A 16,529-nucleotide genomic window follows, 5' to 3' on the forward strand; every position below is an offset into this window, starting at 1 on the left:
TAAGCTTGCTGTTTTAAAACTAATACTGGTCAAAATGGAAAAACATGTTTTGTCTATAGTTTGCAAATTAAATAATTTTTGAAAGACAATATTGCCAAGAGAAAGATTGCTTTATTTTAAATAAGCACAAGTTTATCACCAAAACAGGCACAGAGCTGAAATGTAAAAAATGCTTTGGTCTGTAAAAGGTATACATCTGCGAAAGCCGAACTGGTTGTGATCTTTTTTACGTGTCATTTCTTTAGGCCTCTTTTGTCAATATGTTTGCTCCAGAGCAAGAAGAAAATGTATCTTTCTGGCAACACATGTCAATTCCATCCCTGCCAAGTGCTTGGGCTTCTCACGTGAAGAAAAGCCTTTTCAAAACCACATTCTTGCAGTGCAAAAAATGTCTGGACAGCATGCAGACACTAGAAGAGCTGCAAAAACTGGTAAATCTTTCTTTTTTTTTTTCTTTCTTTTTTTTTTTTCTTCTTTCTTTTTTTTTTCAAATTTGTTTTAAATTTCACCAGGAAGGGAACTGCTGTCTTTTAAAATGCAGACACAGTTTGTAATTCGCATTTTCCCTACTCTTCACTTGTTTAAGTAGTTCTGCTTATTTAAAGTGAAGTTAGGAAGTTGTTCTCCACTGTACATCTTCGTAGGCATATAATGTGTTTTAGAGTGCTTCTTTTTAGGGGTCTTTACACCATAAATTTCCTCTTTATTACTGTAAACTATTCTATTGTTAGCTGTATCAAAGTGTTACAAAGAACATTGGAGTTAATTTACTAAAGGGCAAATAGACTGTGTACTTTGCAAAGTGTAGTCGAACTCTGCAAGAGCAGTTGCTTCAGTGCTTAAGCCAGCCATGAACTGTTCGAATATAATATATAAGATTTGAACCATGTATGGGCAGGCTGAATGTACCCAAGTTGATCATTTAATCAACTTGGGTACAACCAGGCTGCCGGATGTTACATGCGATTATCTCTGTTATAGCCGCTAGCAAAAATCACTGTCTTCTCCAAGTAAGAACTGCTTCCCCTGCCGGTAGAACACAATAGCTGGGTGTGGGGGGACAGTCCTCTGTCAACACTGACTGTGCCAATGGGGGAATCTAGCTAATTTCTTCCCTGCAACCCGTGGTTGCAGGAAAGAAATTTGCACCATCTATGGCCTGCCTAAGTAAATGAGCAGAAGCTCTGCTGACTTCATGTGCAAGAAAAAATTGTGTTGTTTTTTTTTTTTTTTTTTTTTTTTTTAAATAAAATCTTTCAGTTTTAATTACATATCGTATTTGAGACTCTGTGACATAATCACTGGATATCTGTGCTTCTCTGCAATGCAGGAAGATCAGAGACCAGCAGGAGAAGAGCTGGCAGGGTGCTGTACATAGCTTTCTGAAAACCTCACATAACCATGCCACCGTATTCCTCTCAAGAATCCTCAGTCTTGATGCAAGCAGAGGGCTGGCTCTTAGGAGGAGTTATGCAAATATCAAAATGCTTGGATGAGTGGTATGGCAAACTAGGATCGCAGAGTAGAGCACACCAAGGAAAATTAAGGAACCCGATGTGCAGAGTATTTATTGGGTAGCTTGGATATAAAGGAGCGAGTAACAGAGGCACAGCAAGGAGAAATCTTCTACAGGGCAGCAATATGGCAAAGAAGGATAAATAGTCCATGGAGTAGCGTTATGGTAGAACAAGGACATATAGTCCACAGGGTAGCAATACAGTAGAGCGAGGAGGAAAAGTCCACAGGGTAGCAATATGGCACAACATGGGCAAGTTCAGAGGGGCAATATGGTACAACAACTAGTAAGTCCAGATGCTCAAGCAACAATCCAAGGAGAACAGTGGACAAATAATTGGGAAGCAGGGCAGTAAGCAAAGTCACAGGACATCAGTCACAAGGCAGCAACCAAAGGTAAACTGTTCATTTTGCTGGAATCACGGCATCAGGCGAGACTACTCACACACTGGCAGCTTTTGAAGATTATAGTGTCCAGCAGCAGGTGAAGGATCAGAGTGAGCACTGGAGGCACCTGGATGCAAGGAAAGATAGGGCATGCTCTGTGCATCCTGCCACAGCTTGGGGTGCACCCAGGCAGCATGGCAGCTTGGGGATCAGAAGACAGGGAAAGAGGGCTGACAGTCCTGCTGGGGGAGGTTGCTGGGTCCAGGGTAAGGTGAAGTCCCTGGTTGACCTTTCTGAAGCATCAGGTTCACTGAGAGCACGGCAACCCACAAGCAGGGGTGAGAGATGAGGAGGGCCAAGTTTCACTGTGCAAGGCAAGCCGAGAGATTCTGGAAACCCAGCTGTAATGTGGAACCCCTACAGGTTCTGGCAGCAAGTGGCTGCCACAGTCCCAGTATCCAGAAAGTAGCTCAGGCAATACAAAACTACCAACTTTTTATAGTTCAGACAATACAAAAGTCCCAGTGTCCAGAAAGCACCCAGTCCATACTACGCTATCAGTCTCAGCAGTTCTAAGCACCTTCTAGCCTCCTTCTATTGAGGCCTGCAGCCATGAGTTCCTCTGTGTCCATCACTTGAGTAAACCCAGAATATTCTGACGCTTTTTTCTCAGCATAGGGATGTTATGTGGTACTTTGCGTTCAACTGAGACCTCAGCTCTCAAATTGCATGTTGGTGGGTGTCTGGCTTTATCCTGGTATAGGATACAATAACTTTTGTGCTACCTGCTGAGAGGAGCCTCTTCTCTTACCTCCTGGGTGGGCAGAGGAACTCTGATCAATTATGCAGAAAAGCTGGCTTCTTTACACACAGCATCTGGATTAGAAGTTGTTGCTTTCACACAAAATTTAATATTTCTGACATATGTTACAAGTGGGTGTCAATCTAGAGGAGTGGGCAATCATATGCAGGCTGAATTTGCACATAGAGTGAAGGTAAGACTGGAGTACAGCTTTAAACTTGACATTGGGCCCAGATTGGGTTCAGGTGTTTGGAATGGGACACTTTACTTAGTCTGCAAGTGTGAAATCAGCAAGTTGTTGGCAAGTGGGAACACACTATTATATACAGAGCAAACTCGTAGAGGGACGTATAGCACATGCGAAGTGTGTCAGACAAAGGCAATAAGCCAGAAAAAAATTGTGAGGTGAAGAAAACCAACGCTTGTTGTAAATGTCTACTAAAAAGAAGATGCAAAGAATAGTTTAACTCTTGGCTTTACTAAAGGTTACAGAAATGCAGAAGAGCACCTACATTGTATTCTTAGTTGGCAACGCTTTTAGCAATGAAAGCCCTACAGTTAACATGCTAAAAAACGCATCTTTTTTTTTTTTTTTTACCAAAACACCCGCAGCATTACAACAAACCCAATAAATGTATTAATATCATGGCAAAAAGCTTAAAAAGGCATTTAGAACTCATGCACATGGATGCTTTTGCCCATAGAGCATAAAACTGGGAAGGCACAGATGCAGCATATACAGCCCACTGTCAGCAGTCTGTCCAAAATTGATAACTATTTTATCAGGAGTACGCGATAATTTGTTTTTGGGGTTGTATTAGAGGTGTGCAAAGAGATCACACAAATACTTACAAGCATAACATTTGGTTAAGTAATGCAGATAAATGAAAAAAGATAACAAATGTAAAAAAGAGTTGTAGCTCCAAATTATAACTGTAGTATACGACTTGTAAGTTTGGGGCATACATCCCAGTATGCATACTGTTTGGAACAGTGTATTGTAGCCTCTTGTTGATTTTGACAGACTGCTGGCAGTTGCTGGGCCGTATGCTACTTCTGTGCCTCCTGGCCACCACAAAACACCCCATTTTATGCTCTATAAGCAAAAGAGCCTGTGTGCATGAGGCCTATGATGTGGCAGGGAAAATTATTTAAGGCAGAATCTGCTTGTAAAACTGTAGCTGTTGGTAGCTAGCAAGAATCATATCACCAGTTTAGGCAATGTTTTCCATTTACAGATTGTGCTACTGTTCGTACTGCCTAAAATTTATCACCAGGCACCCAACAGGGTACATACTTCACCAGAGTGCACTACTGCACACACGATGGTCCTAATGCCAGCGCATTAAAACCAACTTGTGTACTGCCAAGCAGCTTACATAGCTGCATTACCTTTTGGGTACCTAGTGGTAGTTTTTTAAGCAGCAGGAGTAGCATAACCTGTAAGTTGAAATCTGTTGAGATGAGTGTATGCTAGAGGCCTCTTGTGATGTTACAAAGAAAAGAAATCTTTAGCTTTTTACTTGTCGCTTTATGCACATACTGTATTTTGTCAGGTCTGTATTGGTAGTAAAGGCCTTGCAGTGATTCTGTATTGATGAAAGCAAGAATTATTCATGTTACGATTACTGAATTTTTTACATGCAAAATGAGGTATGAATCCAGATATGTCATCACTTGATCAAGTAATTAATCATGCATTTTCATCTATTACATATTTAATTCTATGAGTTTTGATTTTCACAGAATTTGTCACTATCAGCACTGTTGATGGCATGCCGTTCTTCTGGAAGGTTACTTGATTCAGAACAGCAGTCTGATGTTACTGTGATCATAGGCCTTCTGGTTCCCATTTTTTTTCAAAAGCAGGTAAAATATTGAGAACAGTTTTTGAGTAGTGTTGGTATAATGATGTTAAGTGGTTGTAAATCCTTACATATACCCAGTAAAGTGACTAGCCTCCAGTGATAAACAGAGATAACACAAATACTCCTACATAAGTTGTACCTGTTTACCTAAAGCCATCTCTTCTCTACAGCCATTTAAAGTGCAAAATTTGTGCAACTTGAGCTTTCAGACCCATTTCACACTCTAGGTGATTATGAATTGCCAACAGATTTGGCACAATTCATCCTTCGTGGCATCCCAAACGAGTTACGATTTATAAAGTACACAGGAATAGAGCTGAGGCTCTCAATCACATGCTTTGTGCTGTCAGAAGAGACTCATTCAGATAGCAAAGGAATGAGGCAGCAAACAGAAATTACACTTACTACTCTGGATTAAAATAAGTTCACATTATAGAGGGATATGCTTTGTTATAATTTACGTCAGAGGCTTACGACCACTTTAACCTCTTGCCCGACCATTCACAGTAAATATACTGCGAGTGGCAGGCAGGTACAGGCATGATTATACACATGTACTTGATTGGCCTCCTTCCGAGCATGCGCGTGCCCCTCTGACCCGTGCTGTGGTGAGACACAACACGCGTTTAGCAGCTGATTTCAGTCAGTGATTTTGGCTGACATCAGCTGTTCGACTTTGTCCAATCACACTCAGAGTTCTGTGTTTACAAAAACACAGAACTCTGTATACTGTGATCAACGATCTGGCTGTTTCTTCTTCTTGCAAAGCTGGGAGGAAAAACAACCACTAACGTAAAAGCAGCACATATTACACACAATTTCACATTGTTAGGCACACAGTAAACTCTTTGCCCATAGATGTTAATCCCTTCACAGCCAGTGTTACTAGTACAGGGACTGTGTACAGTATTCTATCTGATCACTGTAGTAGTGTCACCATTGATGTCAGTGCCAGTTAATGTACCTCCCAGCCAGTGTCCACTAGCGCCAAATTGCCCATCATACGATCACAGTCCCACTATAAGACACTGATCACAATCATTACCAGTATAGCGTCTATAGCTGCATAAATTTTAGTTTACAGTTAGGTCCATATATATATTTGGACACAGGCACAATTTTCATACTTTTGGCTCTGTATGCCACAAGAATAAATTATAACGAAACAATCCAAATGAATTTGAAGTGCAGACTTCCAGCTTTAATTCAAGGAGTTGAATATATGTATATCTCTATTTCTCTCTCTCTCAAGTACAAATTTTAGGAACTGCAGCCATTTTTATACACAGTCCTTCCATTTTCAGGGGCTCAAATGTAATTGGACAAATGAATATAATCATAAATAAAATGTTAATTTGTAATATTTTGTTGAGAATCCTTTACTGGCAATGACTGCCTGAAGTCTGGAACCCATGGACATTACCAAAGACTGGGTTTCTTCATTTCGGATGCTTTGCCAGGCTCTAACTGCAGCTGTCTTCAGTTCTTTGTGGGTCTTTCCGCCTTTAGTTTTGCCTTCATCACGTGAAATGCATGCTCAGTTGGGTTGAGATCAGGTGATTGACTTGGCCAGTGAAGAATAATCCACTTATTTTTCTTCAAAAGCTCCTGAGTTGATTTTGCAGTGTGTTTTGGATCATTGTCCATCTGTACTGTGAAGTGCCATCCAATCAACATTTGGCTGAATCTGGGCTGACAGTATATCTCTAAAACACTTCAGAATTCATCCGGCTGCTTTTGTCTTCTGTCACATTATCAATAAACACCAATGACCCAGTGCCACTGGAAGCCATGCATGCCCATGCCATCACACTGCCTCCACCATGTTTTACAGATGACATTTGTGCTTTGGATCATGAGCTGTTCCAAGCCTTCTCCACACTTTTTTTTTTTTTTTTTTTTCCTGTCATTCTGGTATAGATTAATCCTATTGTCATACGTCCAAAGAATGCTTTGCCAAAAAACATCTAAAAAAGGCAGACCAGTTCTTGAAAAGTCTAATCTGGCTTTTCTATTCTTCAGGCTTATGAATAGTTTGCCACAAAGTGGTATATTACGAATCCTATACGGAGTAATAATCACTATATTAGTGGATGCAATTGTATTCATTAAGATCACATGAATCATGGAAAGGTAGACAATATATCATGGTGAACACAATGTCAATCATGAAAATAAAATAAAAAGTAAAAACAAAACAAGTTCTGCGTTTTCCACTTAGCTGCATATATGACAAATGAGCCAGATAAAATAGGTAAAGACTACTTTCTGTATTCATTATGGAAAGTCCATGTAGAAAATCCAGGTGTAAGTAAATCTTCCGTATTTTCCAGCTGTATCTTTTAGGATATCAAAAATTCCTTCCAATTCCTCTTGTGTAGTAATAGAGGCATGTACATCAAAATGCCTGGAGAATAAATGAATAATGAATACATGAAGCCCTTGAATTTCCTGAACTTCTGTCATTAGCTTGCTATATCAAGATGGATCCTAAATTAGAACCATGTGGCCACAGAAAGGCATTATATGAATGGATATGTAGGTGTATTACCACGAATCAACATCATATAGATAAATTATAGTTGATTCACCTTTCCATGATCCGTGTGATCTTGATAAATACAATTGCATCCACTAATATAGTGATTATTACTCCGCATAGGATTCATAATATACCACTTTGTGGCAGATCTGTTCTTGTCAGCTGCTAATTTCTATTTATATGTTTTTTGGTTTAAGAATCCACACCCCAATAGTGGTGAGCCGGATAAATATTTATGAAGGGGTGATTACACCCAAATTTTTATGGCATTTTTTCTTTGAATGGTTTTCACCTTATGGTGAACCCTCTGTATTTGCTCTAGTGAAATCTTCTCTTGATTGCAGGTTTTGACAATGATACGCCGACCTCCTGGAGAGTGTCTTTCACTTGTCCAGATGTTGTAAATGGGTTTTTCTTTACCATAGAGAGGATCCTGCGGTCATCCACCACTGTTATATTCTGTGGATGTCCATGGCTTTTTATGTTGCTCAGCTCACCAGTGTGTTCTTCTTTCCTCAGAATGTACCAAACTGTTGATTTGGCCACTCCTAATGTTGCTGCTATCTCTCTGATGGATTTGTTTCATTTTTGAAGTCTTACAATGGCTTGTTTCACTTGCATGGACAGCTCCTTTGAACGCATGATGTAGGTTTACAGCAATAGATTCCAAATGCAAATACCCCACTTAGAACCAACTTCAGACCTTTCACCTGCTTAATTGATGAAGAAATAACGAAGGAGTAGCCCACACCTGGCCGTGAAATGGCTTTTGATTCAATTGTCCAATTACTCTTGGTCCCTTGAAAAAGGGGGGGATGGCTACTTATAACAGCTGTAATTCCCAAACCCTTCCTCCAATTTGGATGTATATGCCCTCAAATTAAACCTGAATGTGCACTTTCAGTCCATATCCATTATATAACTATAGTTTGAATATGCTTTGGTAAATACCTGAAAAAACTAAAATTGTGCCTGTGTCCAAATATATATGGACCTAACTGTATATACCATAATTTGTAGACGCTATAGCTTTCCCACAAACCAATTTATATACATGTATTGGGATTTTTGTTTTTAACCAAAGACATGTAGCAGAATACATTTTAACCTAAATTTTATGAACACATTGCTTTTTTTTTTATTAGATATGTTTTATAACAGTAGACAAGATTGATTTTTTTTTTTTCTCTTTTTTCATTTATATAGTAACAAGAAAAACAGTGGTGATCAAATGCCACCAAAAGAAAGCTCTATTGGTGTGAAAAAAAATTATATAAATTTCATTTGGGTAGTGTTGCATGACCAACCAATTGCCAGTTAAAGTAGTGCAGTGCTGAATAGCACAATATGTCACAGTTATGGAGCTCAAGTGGTTAACACAGAGGTTTATGTATACAATTAAAACTATTTACAGAATTAAATAACAATGCTATCTTTTTAATGATCACTTTTACATATACCCCTTTTACTTATAATAACCTTATGCATGCACAGAAGACTTAGGGCTTGTTCACACTTGACTGTTTTTCCAACTCTTGTCAAACGCCCCTATAGCGCTTGACAAGCGTTGGTCCGGCATTTGCGGAGCGTTTTTTAACGCTTTACAAACTCCGCGTGAGCGGCTTAGTGACGGTTGCTAGGCATTTGCCAACCATTAAAAATGCCCCACAAATGCCTATAATGAAGTTTGAATGGTGTTAACGCCCCGCAACCGCGTTGCAAACGCCGGCCGAGCAATTGGCAGAGCGGCACCATAGACTTGAATAGGAGGCTTCAACTCCTCCTGACTCGACCAGAGGAGTCCGTTTTTGCCGCGACGCTAACGCTCCCGTGTGAACAGCACCATGTGCTGCAATGTGCAGAGTTTTCACAGGTGTTTGGGAAACGGTAAAAACGCTTCCCAAACGCCTGTCTGCTGCTTGCAAACAAGGCTAGTGTGAATGTAGCCTTAGCTGTCAGAATTGTGAGACATTGGCGGATTTACTAAAATAAGTGTACACCGAATCTGGTGCAGCTGTAACATAGTAACTAATCAGCTTCTAGGTTTTAAAAATCAAAGCTTAATTGAACAAGCTGCAGTTAGAAGATTATTGGTTACTATGCACCTGCACCAGATTCTGTGTCCACCAGTTTTAGTACCTCCAGTACCTGCGCCCCCCCCCCCCCCCCTTGACTCTGGTATATAAGAGCAGGTGGCCCTAAATAGTTTTGTTGGCTTAGTGTAGCCATAAAATATTTGTACACACAATTTGTCTATTCTTAAAGGCGAAGTTTGCCTTTTGAAAGAAAAAATAAATGCACTTTTTTTTTTTTTTTGCAGGGAAAAAAAATGTGCATTCATTTTTTTTTTTTTTTCCCCTAAGGAGCCTGCAGAGCATTGCACCTGTGATCAGCAGGTCATGGGTGCAATGTCAGGCTCCTTCAGACTCTCAGGATATGCCTGCCTGTTCCTTCCGTATGGGCAGGCAGTTACTTGCGAGCAGAAGGAGCAATAACCTACAAGAGTGCTCACCAGTACTCTTGTAGTTAATTCAGAACTACAAACCATCAACCGTAATGGCAGATGGTACGCGTTGCCTATTCATTCACAGAAAACTGTGAAAAAATTGCGCAGCTGTGTGAGGAGCCCCACATGGCGACCTTGTTCAATTTGTTACATGACAGCAGGTACGGGGAGAAGACTTACCCCAACCCATTACATCACCACCCCCCAACCGCTGTCACAGGGAGGAGTAACAGGAAGTGAAGGGGGTGCATGCTGAACATGTTAGTCTAAATATGTTAAGGAAGATGAACCTTTGAAAATTTCTAAATTGCATAAGTTAGAATCTTGTAATTGACATTCTGGGAAATTAATATTTTACTAGTAAAATAAACTTCAGAATGTAATAATAATTAGAACTTTTTGCCTTTTCTGCATCAGGTCACTGGACAGCCTCTTCTGCAAGAAACATTTTGCTTTTTTTTGGATCTTTTTACATATATTACAAGGACAGCAGAGCCTACCAAGTTAATACAGGTATTGTTAACTACTTGAGTCCCAAGGCCTTTTTTTCCTGTGCATTCCAGAACATTTTGTTTTCATTTTGGATGTCTTGATTCACATCAGATAGGACTTTATGGTGAAGGGTTTGCATAAATATTACTTTTATTTTCTAGATTTTTTTGGAAGAAACAGTAAAAAAAAAAATTACCTTTTTCTTGTAATTTTCCTAATGCAACATTTCCACAGTTTGTACAGCCCCCAGATGTGTACTCCAAAATAAAAACACCAAAGTGTGTTGATCAACCGCTTCCCACCCTGCCAATCTGGGAGGAGGTGCCCATTTGACCTCCCAGTCTATGGGCTTATGCACAGCCTAGAGGCCACGCAGCTGCACAATCATGTGATGCCTGTGTCCTTTGGACACAGCACATCAAGGATTGGGAGATCCGCACTGTGATTTTGCTCCTGGAGTTGTGTCCAATCACGGCCATCAAAAATGTCAACAAACAGCACTTGGCTGTGAATCAGCTTTCCTCCTCACACAGCTCTTTCCTGTAAAGAGCCTTTCCTCATGTTTCACAATGACAAGGTTGTTTTACATCCAAGATAACCCTTTCTTCCAAAGATGGTTTCAGCGTTAAATATCAATGAGGACATTTTCTGCCATCCTTGTGCCCTTCTCCTTTGTATCCAATGGAATTCTCTCTACATTGCTTGGACATAGTCAGAGACATTAGAGTGTACCTAAAATCTACTGCTTACATTAGACAAACCAATCTCCTTTTTTTTTTTTTTTTTATTTCCTTGGGACCTCAGAAGGGGCGTCCTGCTTCAAAATTCACAATTGCATAGTGGAACAGGAATGCAATTGCTAGAGCTTTTGCTTTTAAACAAAAACCACTTCCTGCACCATGCCCACTCCACCAGATCTGTAGAATTGTCTTGGGCTTTAAGGCCTCAAATATCTGTTGACCAACTGTGTAAGGCTGCCACTAGGTCTTTTGTTCATACTCTCTCAAAGTTTTACCAGGAGGATCTCCAATATTCTGCGAGAGCAGCTTTTGACCATTCGGTTCTTGCAACGGCACTGTGAACTTGGCCCTGTCCTTGACACCAGTTTTTTTTAACCTGTTGGCACAGTTCCATTGACCTAGTTGGTGACCAGACTTTGTATTCATTGCTTGGGAATGTTCCATGGTGTATAAATAAGTTGTCTGTCCTGTACTATATGATTAAGAGGAAATTTTACTTGCCTGAAAATTCCATATCTTGAAGTACAGTACTTGACGCAGGCTACAAAATTTGAGAACTCGTGGGGTAGGGTTAAAGGGGGGAAAGCCAATTGGCATTCATGGATCACCTTCTTTAATAGTCTCAAAGATCTACTCCCCTCTCGCTGCACATTAAAGGTTGTATCATTTTGTGGATCCATACAAAAATTAAAATCTCCCGCCACTATTATGCAACCCTCTTTAAAATCCATCAACTTTTTTAGCACACCCTTCAAGTACTCCTCTGGTTTTTTATTTGGACAATAAATATTAGCTACTGTACACTCCACCTCTTGTATTTTACCCTTCAAAAACAAATATCTCCCCTCTGGGTCCACTTTTCTGTCCTTCAGTTCAAATCTTATATTTTTTCTGAACCCTATTGCCACACCTTTAGCTCTCTTAATCGGGGAATCTGCATAATACCATGTTGGGTAATCTCTAGATTACAGCTTCACCTTAGATTCTATCTCGAGATGTGTCTCCTGCAAAAAAACCACCGAAACTGCTTGATGATGTAATTCCTTAAATAACCTAAATCTTTTCCCAGGACAGTTCAACCCCTTCACATTATAAGTGATAACTTGTAAATCTTCCATCCTTTTTATATCCTTCTTTTTTCCCTTCTAACTGGAGATCACATAACTATCCTCCTTCTCTTTACGCTTGCTTTTTATACCTCTCTCTATCCTGCAGAGTATTGCCCTTATTATCCATTTCCCTCCCACCCTCACCTCCCCCCCCCCCTCCCTAACCCTCCCCCCCTGCCATCTCCTCCCACCTCCCCACCCCCCCAGGCCTCCTATGCCTTTGGATCATATTCCACTTTTGATCCCTCTATAGGGGTTCGACTCTGCCCATGACCGCTTACCTTCCCCCCCCCTCCTCCCCAATGTCCCCTTATCTGTTGATTCTCTATTTCCTCTTTTAACCAGCTGCCACTTTCCTGACCCACAAATGTCCAGCTCTCCCTCCTCCCCTTCCCAACCAGATATCACTTGTCTCTGCAGTCCAAATTTATCACAAAATTCTTCCATATCCTCCGAGAATCTTAAGATAGCTGTAGTTCCATCCCTCCACCCAATTAAGCTTAAGTCACGGCCCCATCTGTATTTCACTCCTTGTTTTTTCATCGCTTCTAATAGGGGTTTCAGGGATCTCTTCCTTCTCAGAGTTTCTGTCAAATCTGCAAAAATTTGAATATTTTTCCCTCCATATATAATATTTGATCTTCCTTTAATCTTTTTCCATATCTCTTCTCTATCTCCATAGTTGTGAAATTTAACAATTATATCTCTTGGTTTTTCTACCCCATTTCCTTGTTGATACTTCCCAATCCTGTATACTTCATCCAGTTTAAACGTCTCCTCATCCGATTTATCCATTATAAAGTTCAAAATTTTGCCAGATAGCTCTTTTAGATCTTCCCCCTGTGTCAATTCCGGTACTCCTCTTACTCTGATATTATTTCTCCTTTCTCTATTTTCTTGTTCTTCCATCCTATAAAGCAATCTCTTATGTTCTTTTCTATCTTTAATTATCCATTTCTCTAGTTTTGGGATGGTCTGAGCTTGGGCTTGTACCTTCTCCATTTCCTCCACCCTAGTTAACAATTGTCCCAGATCTTCCCGAATCATCCCCATCTCTTGCTTTATTGAATTTTCCAAACCTTTAAACATCTCCGCCATTTCTTTTTTGTTAGGTAATTGCATATCTCTTTCCAACTCTCTTGGTTCCATTTATTATTTCTGATTCACCTTTTTTCACTTATTCCCTGAGTTCTTTCTGGGGTAACATTTCCTTGTGACACATACTTCTTAATCGTACCCGTTTGGGTGTTCTTAGGCCCGCTCCCTTTGATATTTTTACCTTTCATGCTGTGGTTGGAATTTTTAGCTCTTATTTCATGAAACTCCTGTTCTCTTACTCCTCCAATCTTCAGACCTGTCCTAGGAATCCCCTATTTCTTTTATTTTCAGGTTGAGTATTTAAGGCACTGTCTTTATTCCAGGCACCTAGCAATCTAGTGCAGGAACTCAATATATATAAAAGTCTAATATACAAAACCAATGTATATGCAGTGTAAAAGAGGACCTGCAGGAAAACCCACGGTCCTCACTCACCCACCGCGTTGGAACCTCACTTCAAAAACAGTCCTCCTCTTTGTTTGAATCCACTTGTCTCCTCTTGAATGGATTCCTAGGGGTCTCCCGTAGCTCATGTAGCTTATCCTCCCATCACAGGTCCCCTTAGATTAGAGTCGATATGCAAGTTAATAGTTGAATAGCGAAAGGAGTAGTGTGGGAGTTAGGATGTTTAGCCGTATTATGCGAATGAGAATGGTAATATATACTTGTGGAGCTGTAAAATTGGAAATGATATGGGGATGGTGTGGAGTTAGGGTGGGTGGAGGAGGCAAGGAGATGTTATGTTTATATGAAAGTTATATCTATTGTGGGGGCAGTAAGTCCTTTACCCTCAGCCACTTCACCCACTTGCTGAGATGCCGGGCAATCACTCTCATTCACAGAGCTCCTCCACGGCTTCCCACGTGTCGGCTTCAGTGTCAGCGTCTCTCCAGTGTCCCGGCTGACTCACTGACGTCTCCCTGGCAACCCTGCTCCTCCTCCGAAGCCGCCGCCGCAAGACACCAGACGAAGCCACGAGGCGTCCCTCTCCCGGCTCTCTCCTGGTTCCAGGCTGCCCGATCGTATCCCAGGCAACCCCACTCCACCTCAGTAGCCGCCGTAGGGGGGAAGACCCCGAGGTGTCTCTCTCCCAGTACTCTCCCGACACTCCACTGGCTCCGACCGTCCCCGGAGATGGGGAAGAGTCCAGGACCAGATGGGTATACAGCAGGGTACTATAAAAAATGTAGCGAAATATTAAACCCCAAATTGGAAAAATATATGAATGCCCTGGGAGGAGAGATGGACATGAGGGGAGAATCTTTACAGGCTCATGTAGTACTGTTACATAAAGAAGGGAAAGACTCCTCGCAATGTTCGAGTTATAGGCCCATTTCACTGTTGAATTTAGACACTAAGATATATGCAAAGGTCCTAGCGAATAGGTTGAAGGAGTTTATGCCTGAGTGGATACATGGAGATCAGGTGGGCTTTGTCCCGGGAAGAGAAGGCAGGGACAATGGGTTGAGATCCCTGATGCTGATACAGAGAGGTAAAAAGGGGGAGGTACCGGTGGTGGCCCTTTCAGTTGACGCAGAAAAGGCCTTCGATAGAGTAGACTGGGGCTTCATGATGGACACCTTAGAAGCCCTGGGAATTGGAGGTAGAATGAGGGAATGGATTGGAAAACTGTACAGTAAACCCTCTGCAGTGGTAATAGTAAATGGGGGAAAAAACAGAGCCCATCGGGATGTCAAATGGAACAAGGCAGGGCTGCCCTTTGTCCCCCTTATTATATGTTTTGTCATTAGAACCTCTCTTATCAACAATAAGGAAAAATGGAGATATAAGGGGAATTCAGATAGGAAGTGCAGAACATAAAGTGGCAGCTTTTGCTGATGATCTGCTGTTTTATGTGGGGAATCCCAGGATAACACTCCCAAATCTAATGAAACTGCTAAAGGAATACGGAGAATTATCAAATTTAAAAATTAATCCAACAAAAACGGAGATCTTAAACATAAATATCCCAAAGAGTGAACAATAGAAAATACAAGAAGAATTTCCCTTTATTTGGAAAGAAAGAGATATAAAATACTTGGGAGTAAGGCTTAGCGCGTCGTATAAAACCTTGTATAAGCTAAACTATATTTCATTACTAAATTAAGTAAAGGGGGAATTAAAAGCATTAGAGAGAGGAACTCCATCGTGGTTAGGACGTATAAACCTGGTAAAAATGATAATCGTACCAAAAATTTTATACAGATTCCAAATGATACCAATTAAACTCCCGGAAGCTTTTTTCAAAGTAATAAAAAGAATGATAACGGGATATATCTGGAGGAAGAAAAAAACGAGGGTGTCCCAGGAAATATTAAGTAGAGATAAAAAGAAGGGAGGTTGGGGAGTTCCAGATATAAAGAGATATATTATAAAGCAGTAATATTAGGGAGAATTTTTGATTGGACGTTTAATTCAGAGGGGAAGAGTTGGGTAAAAATTGAGAATACACTTAGTGGAACTAATTTGAATAGAATAATATGGATACCGACACAATATAGAGGATTAAGGTAGGATTTAAGTTTGTACACTGTAAATGTATTAAGGGAATGGGATAAAATACACTAAAATATGAAATGGGAATTTAATTCTATACTTATGCCACTAAGAAACACAGAATCTTTTACACCAGGTAGAGAAGAGATAACAGGTAGATGGTTTATAAAGGAGGATGTCCAACTCAGAGATATAATGGGGGATGGGAAATTGAAGACCTTTAAAGAGTTGGAAAAGGAAAAGGGAAACATCTTCACTAGGCTAGATGAGTGGCGTTATCAATTAAAATGTTTTTGGGGAAATCTCCCAAAACCCCTGAGAACCAAAAAGGATTGGAATTTGTTTGAAAGGTTGTTAGATGCACGGGGTGATGGGAAACACGGAATAGCTAAAGTATATGGAATTCTCACAGATCTGTACACAAACACTAAACCATTGCACATTGTGAATTGGGAAAGAGATATGGGGGTGGTATTAGATGAAGGAAAACAGAAAAAAATAAACAGATTCGTTCACGGAAATGTAAGCTTGAGGGATGTGGAATTAAATTATAAATGTTTGACAAGATGGCACATTGTTCCGAGTGTGGAGGGTAAGATAAGTGCGGAGAAATCACAGTGGTGTTGGCGAGAGTGTGGGGAAGTGGGGACAGTTTATCACATTTGGTGGGAATGTCCAAAGATTCAAATATTCTGGAAAAAAATAATATATTTAATAGAGAACATCATTGAAATGAACATCGGGTTAGATCCTGGGATGTGCCTGTTACACAGTTCAGAGATATCAGTTAGTAAATATAAGAAATTAGGTTTGGGGTACTACTTGAACGCAGCAAAAAGCCTGATCCCCAAGTATTGGAAGAAAAAAGAAATACCGAAAGAGGAGGAGTGGATAGAGAGAGTAAACTGGACTAAGGAGAGGGAGAAGACATATTATATACAGGAAGATAAGATGGAATTCTATCTCGCGAAATG

General features: G+C 40.4%; 1 protein-coding gene across 1 annotated transcript in view; it reads left to right on the forward strand.

The window, feature by feature from the left end:
- Positions 1-245: 245 nt before the first annotated feature.
- LOC149433158 (FIGNL1-interacting regulator of recombination and mitosis-like) overlaps positions 246-16,529 on the forward strand; it is a gene marked incomplete at its 5' end in the record, with an annotated part of 80,822 nt that continues 64,538 nt past the window's right edge. The window contains 3 exons of the mRNA XM_089664579.1: positions 246-431; positions 4,451-4,573; positions 10,038-10,133. Of these exons, the coding sequence (XP_089520705.1) occupies positions 246-431; positions 4,451-4,573; positions 10,038-10,133 (405 nt within the window). The remainder of the gene's footprint in view (positions 432-4,450; positions 4,574-10,037; positions 10,134-16,529) is intronic.

This window comes from Staurois parvus, unplaced genomic scaffold (assembly GCF_062004578.1).
Source record: "Staurois parvus isolate SC_StPar_1 unplaced genomic scaffold, SC_StPar_1.0 ptg001955l, whole genome shotgun sequence".
NCBI lineage: Eukaryota > Metazoa > Chordata > Amphibia > Anura > Ranidae > Staurois > Staurois parvus.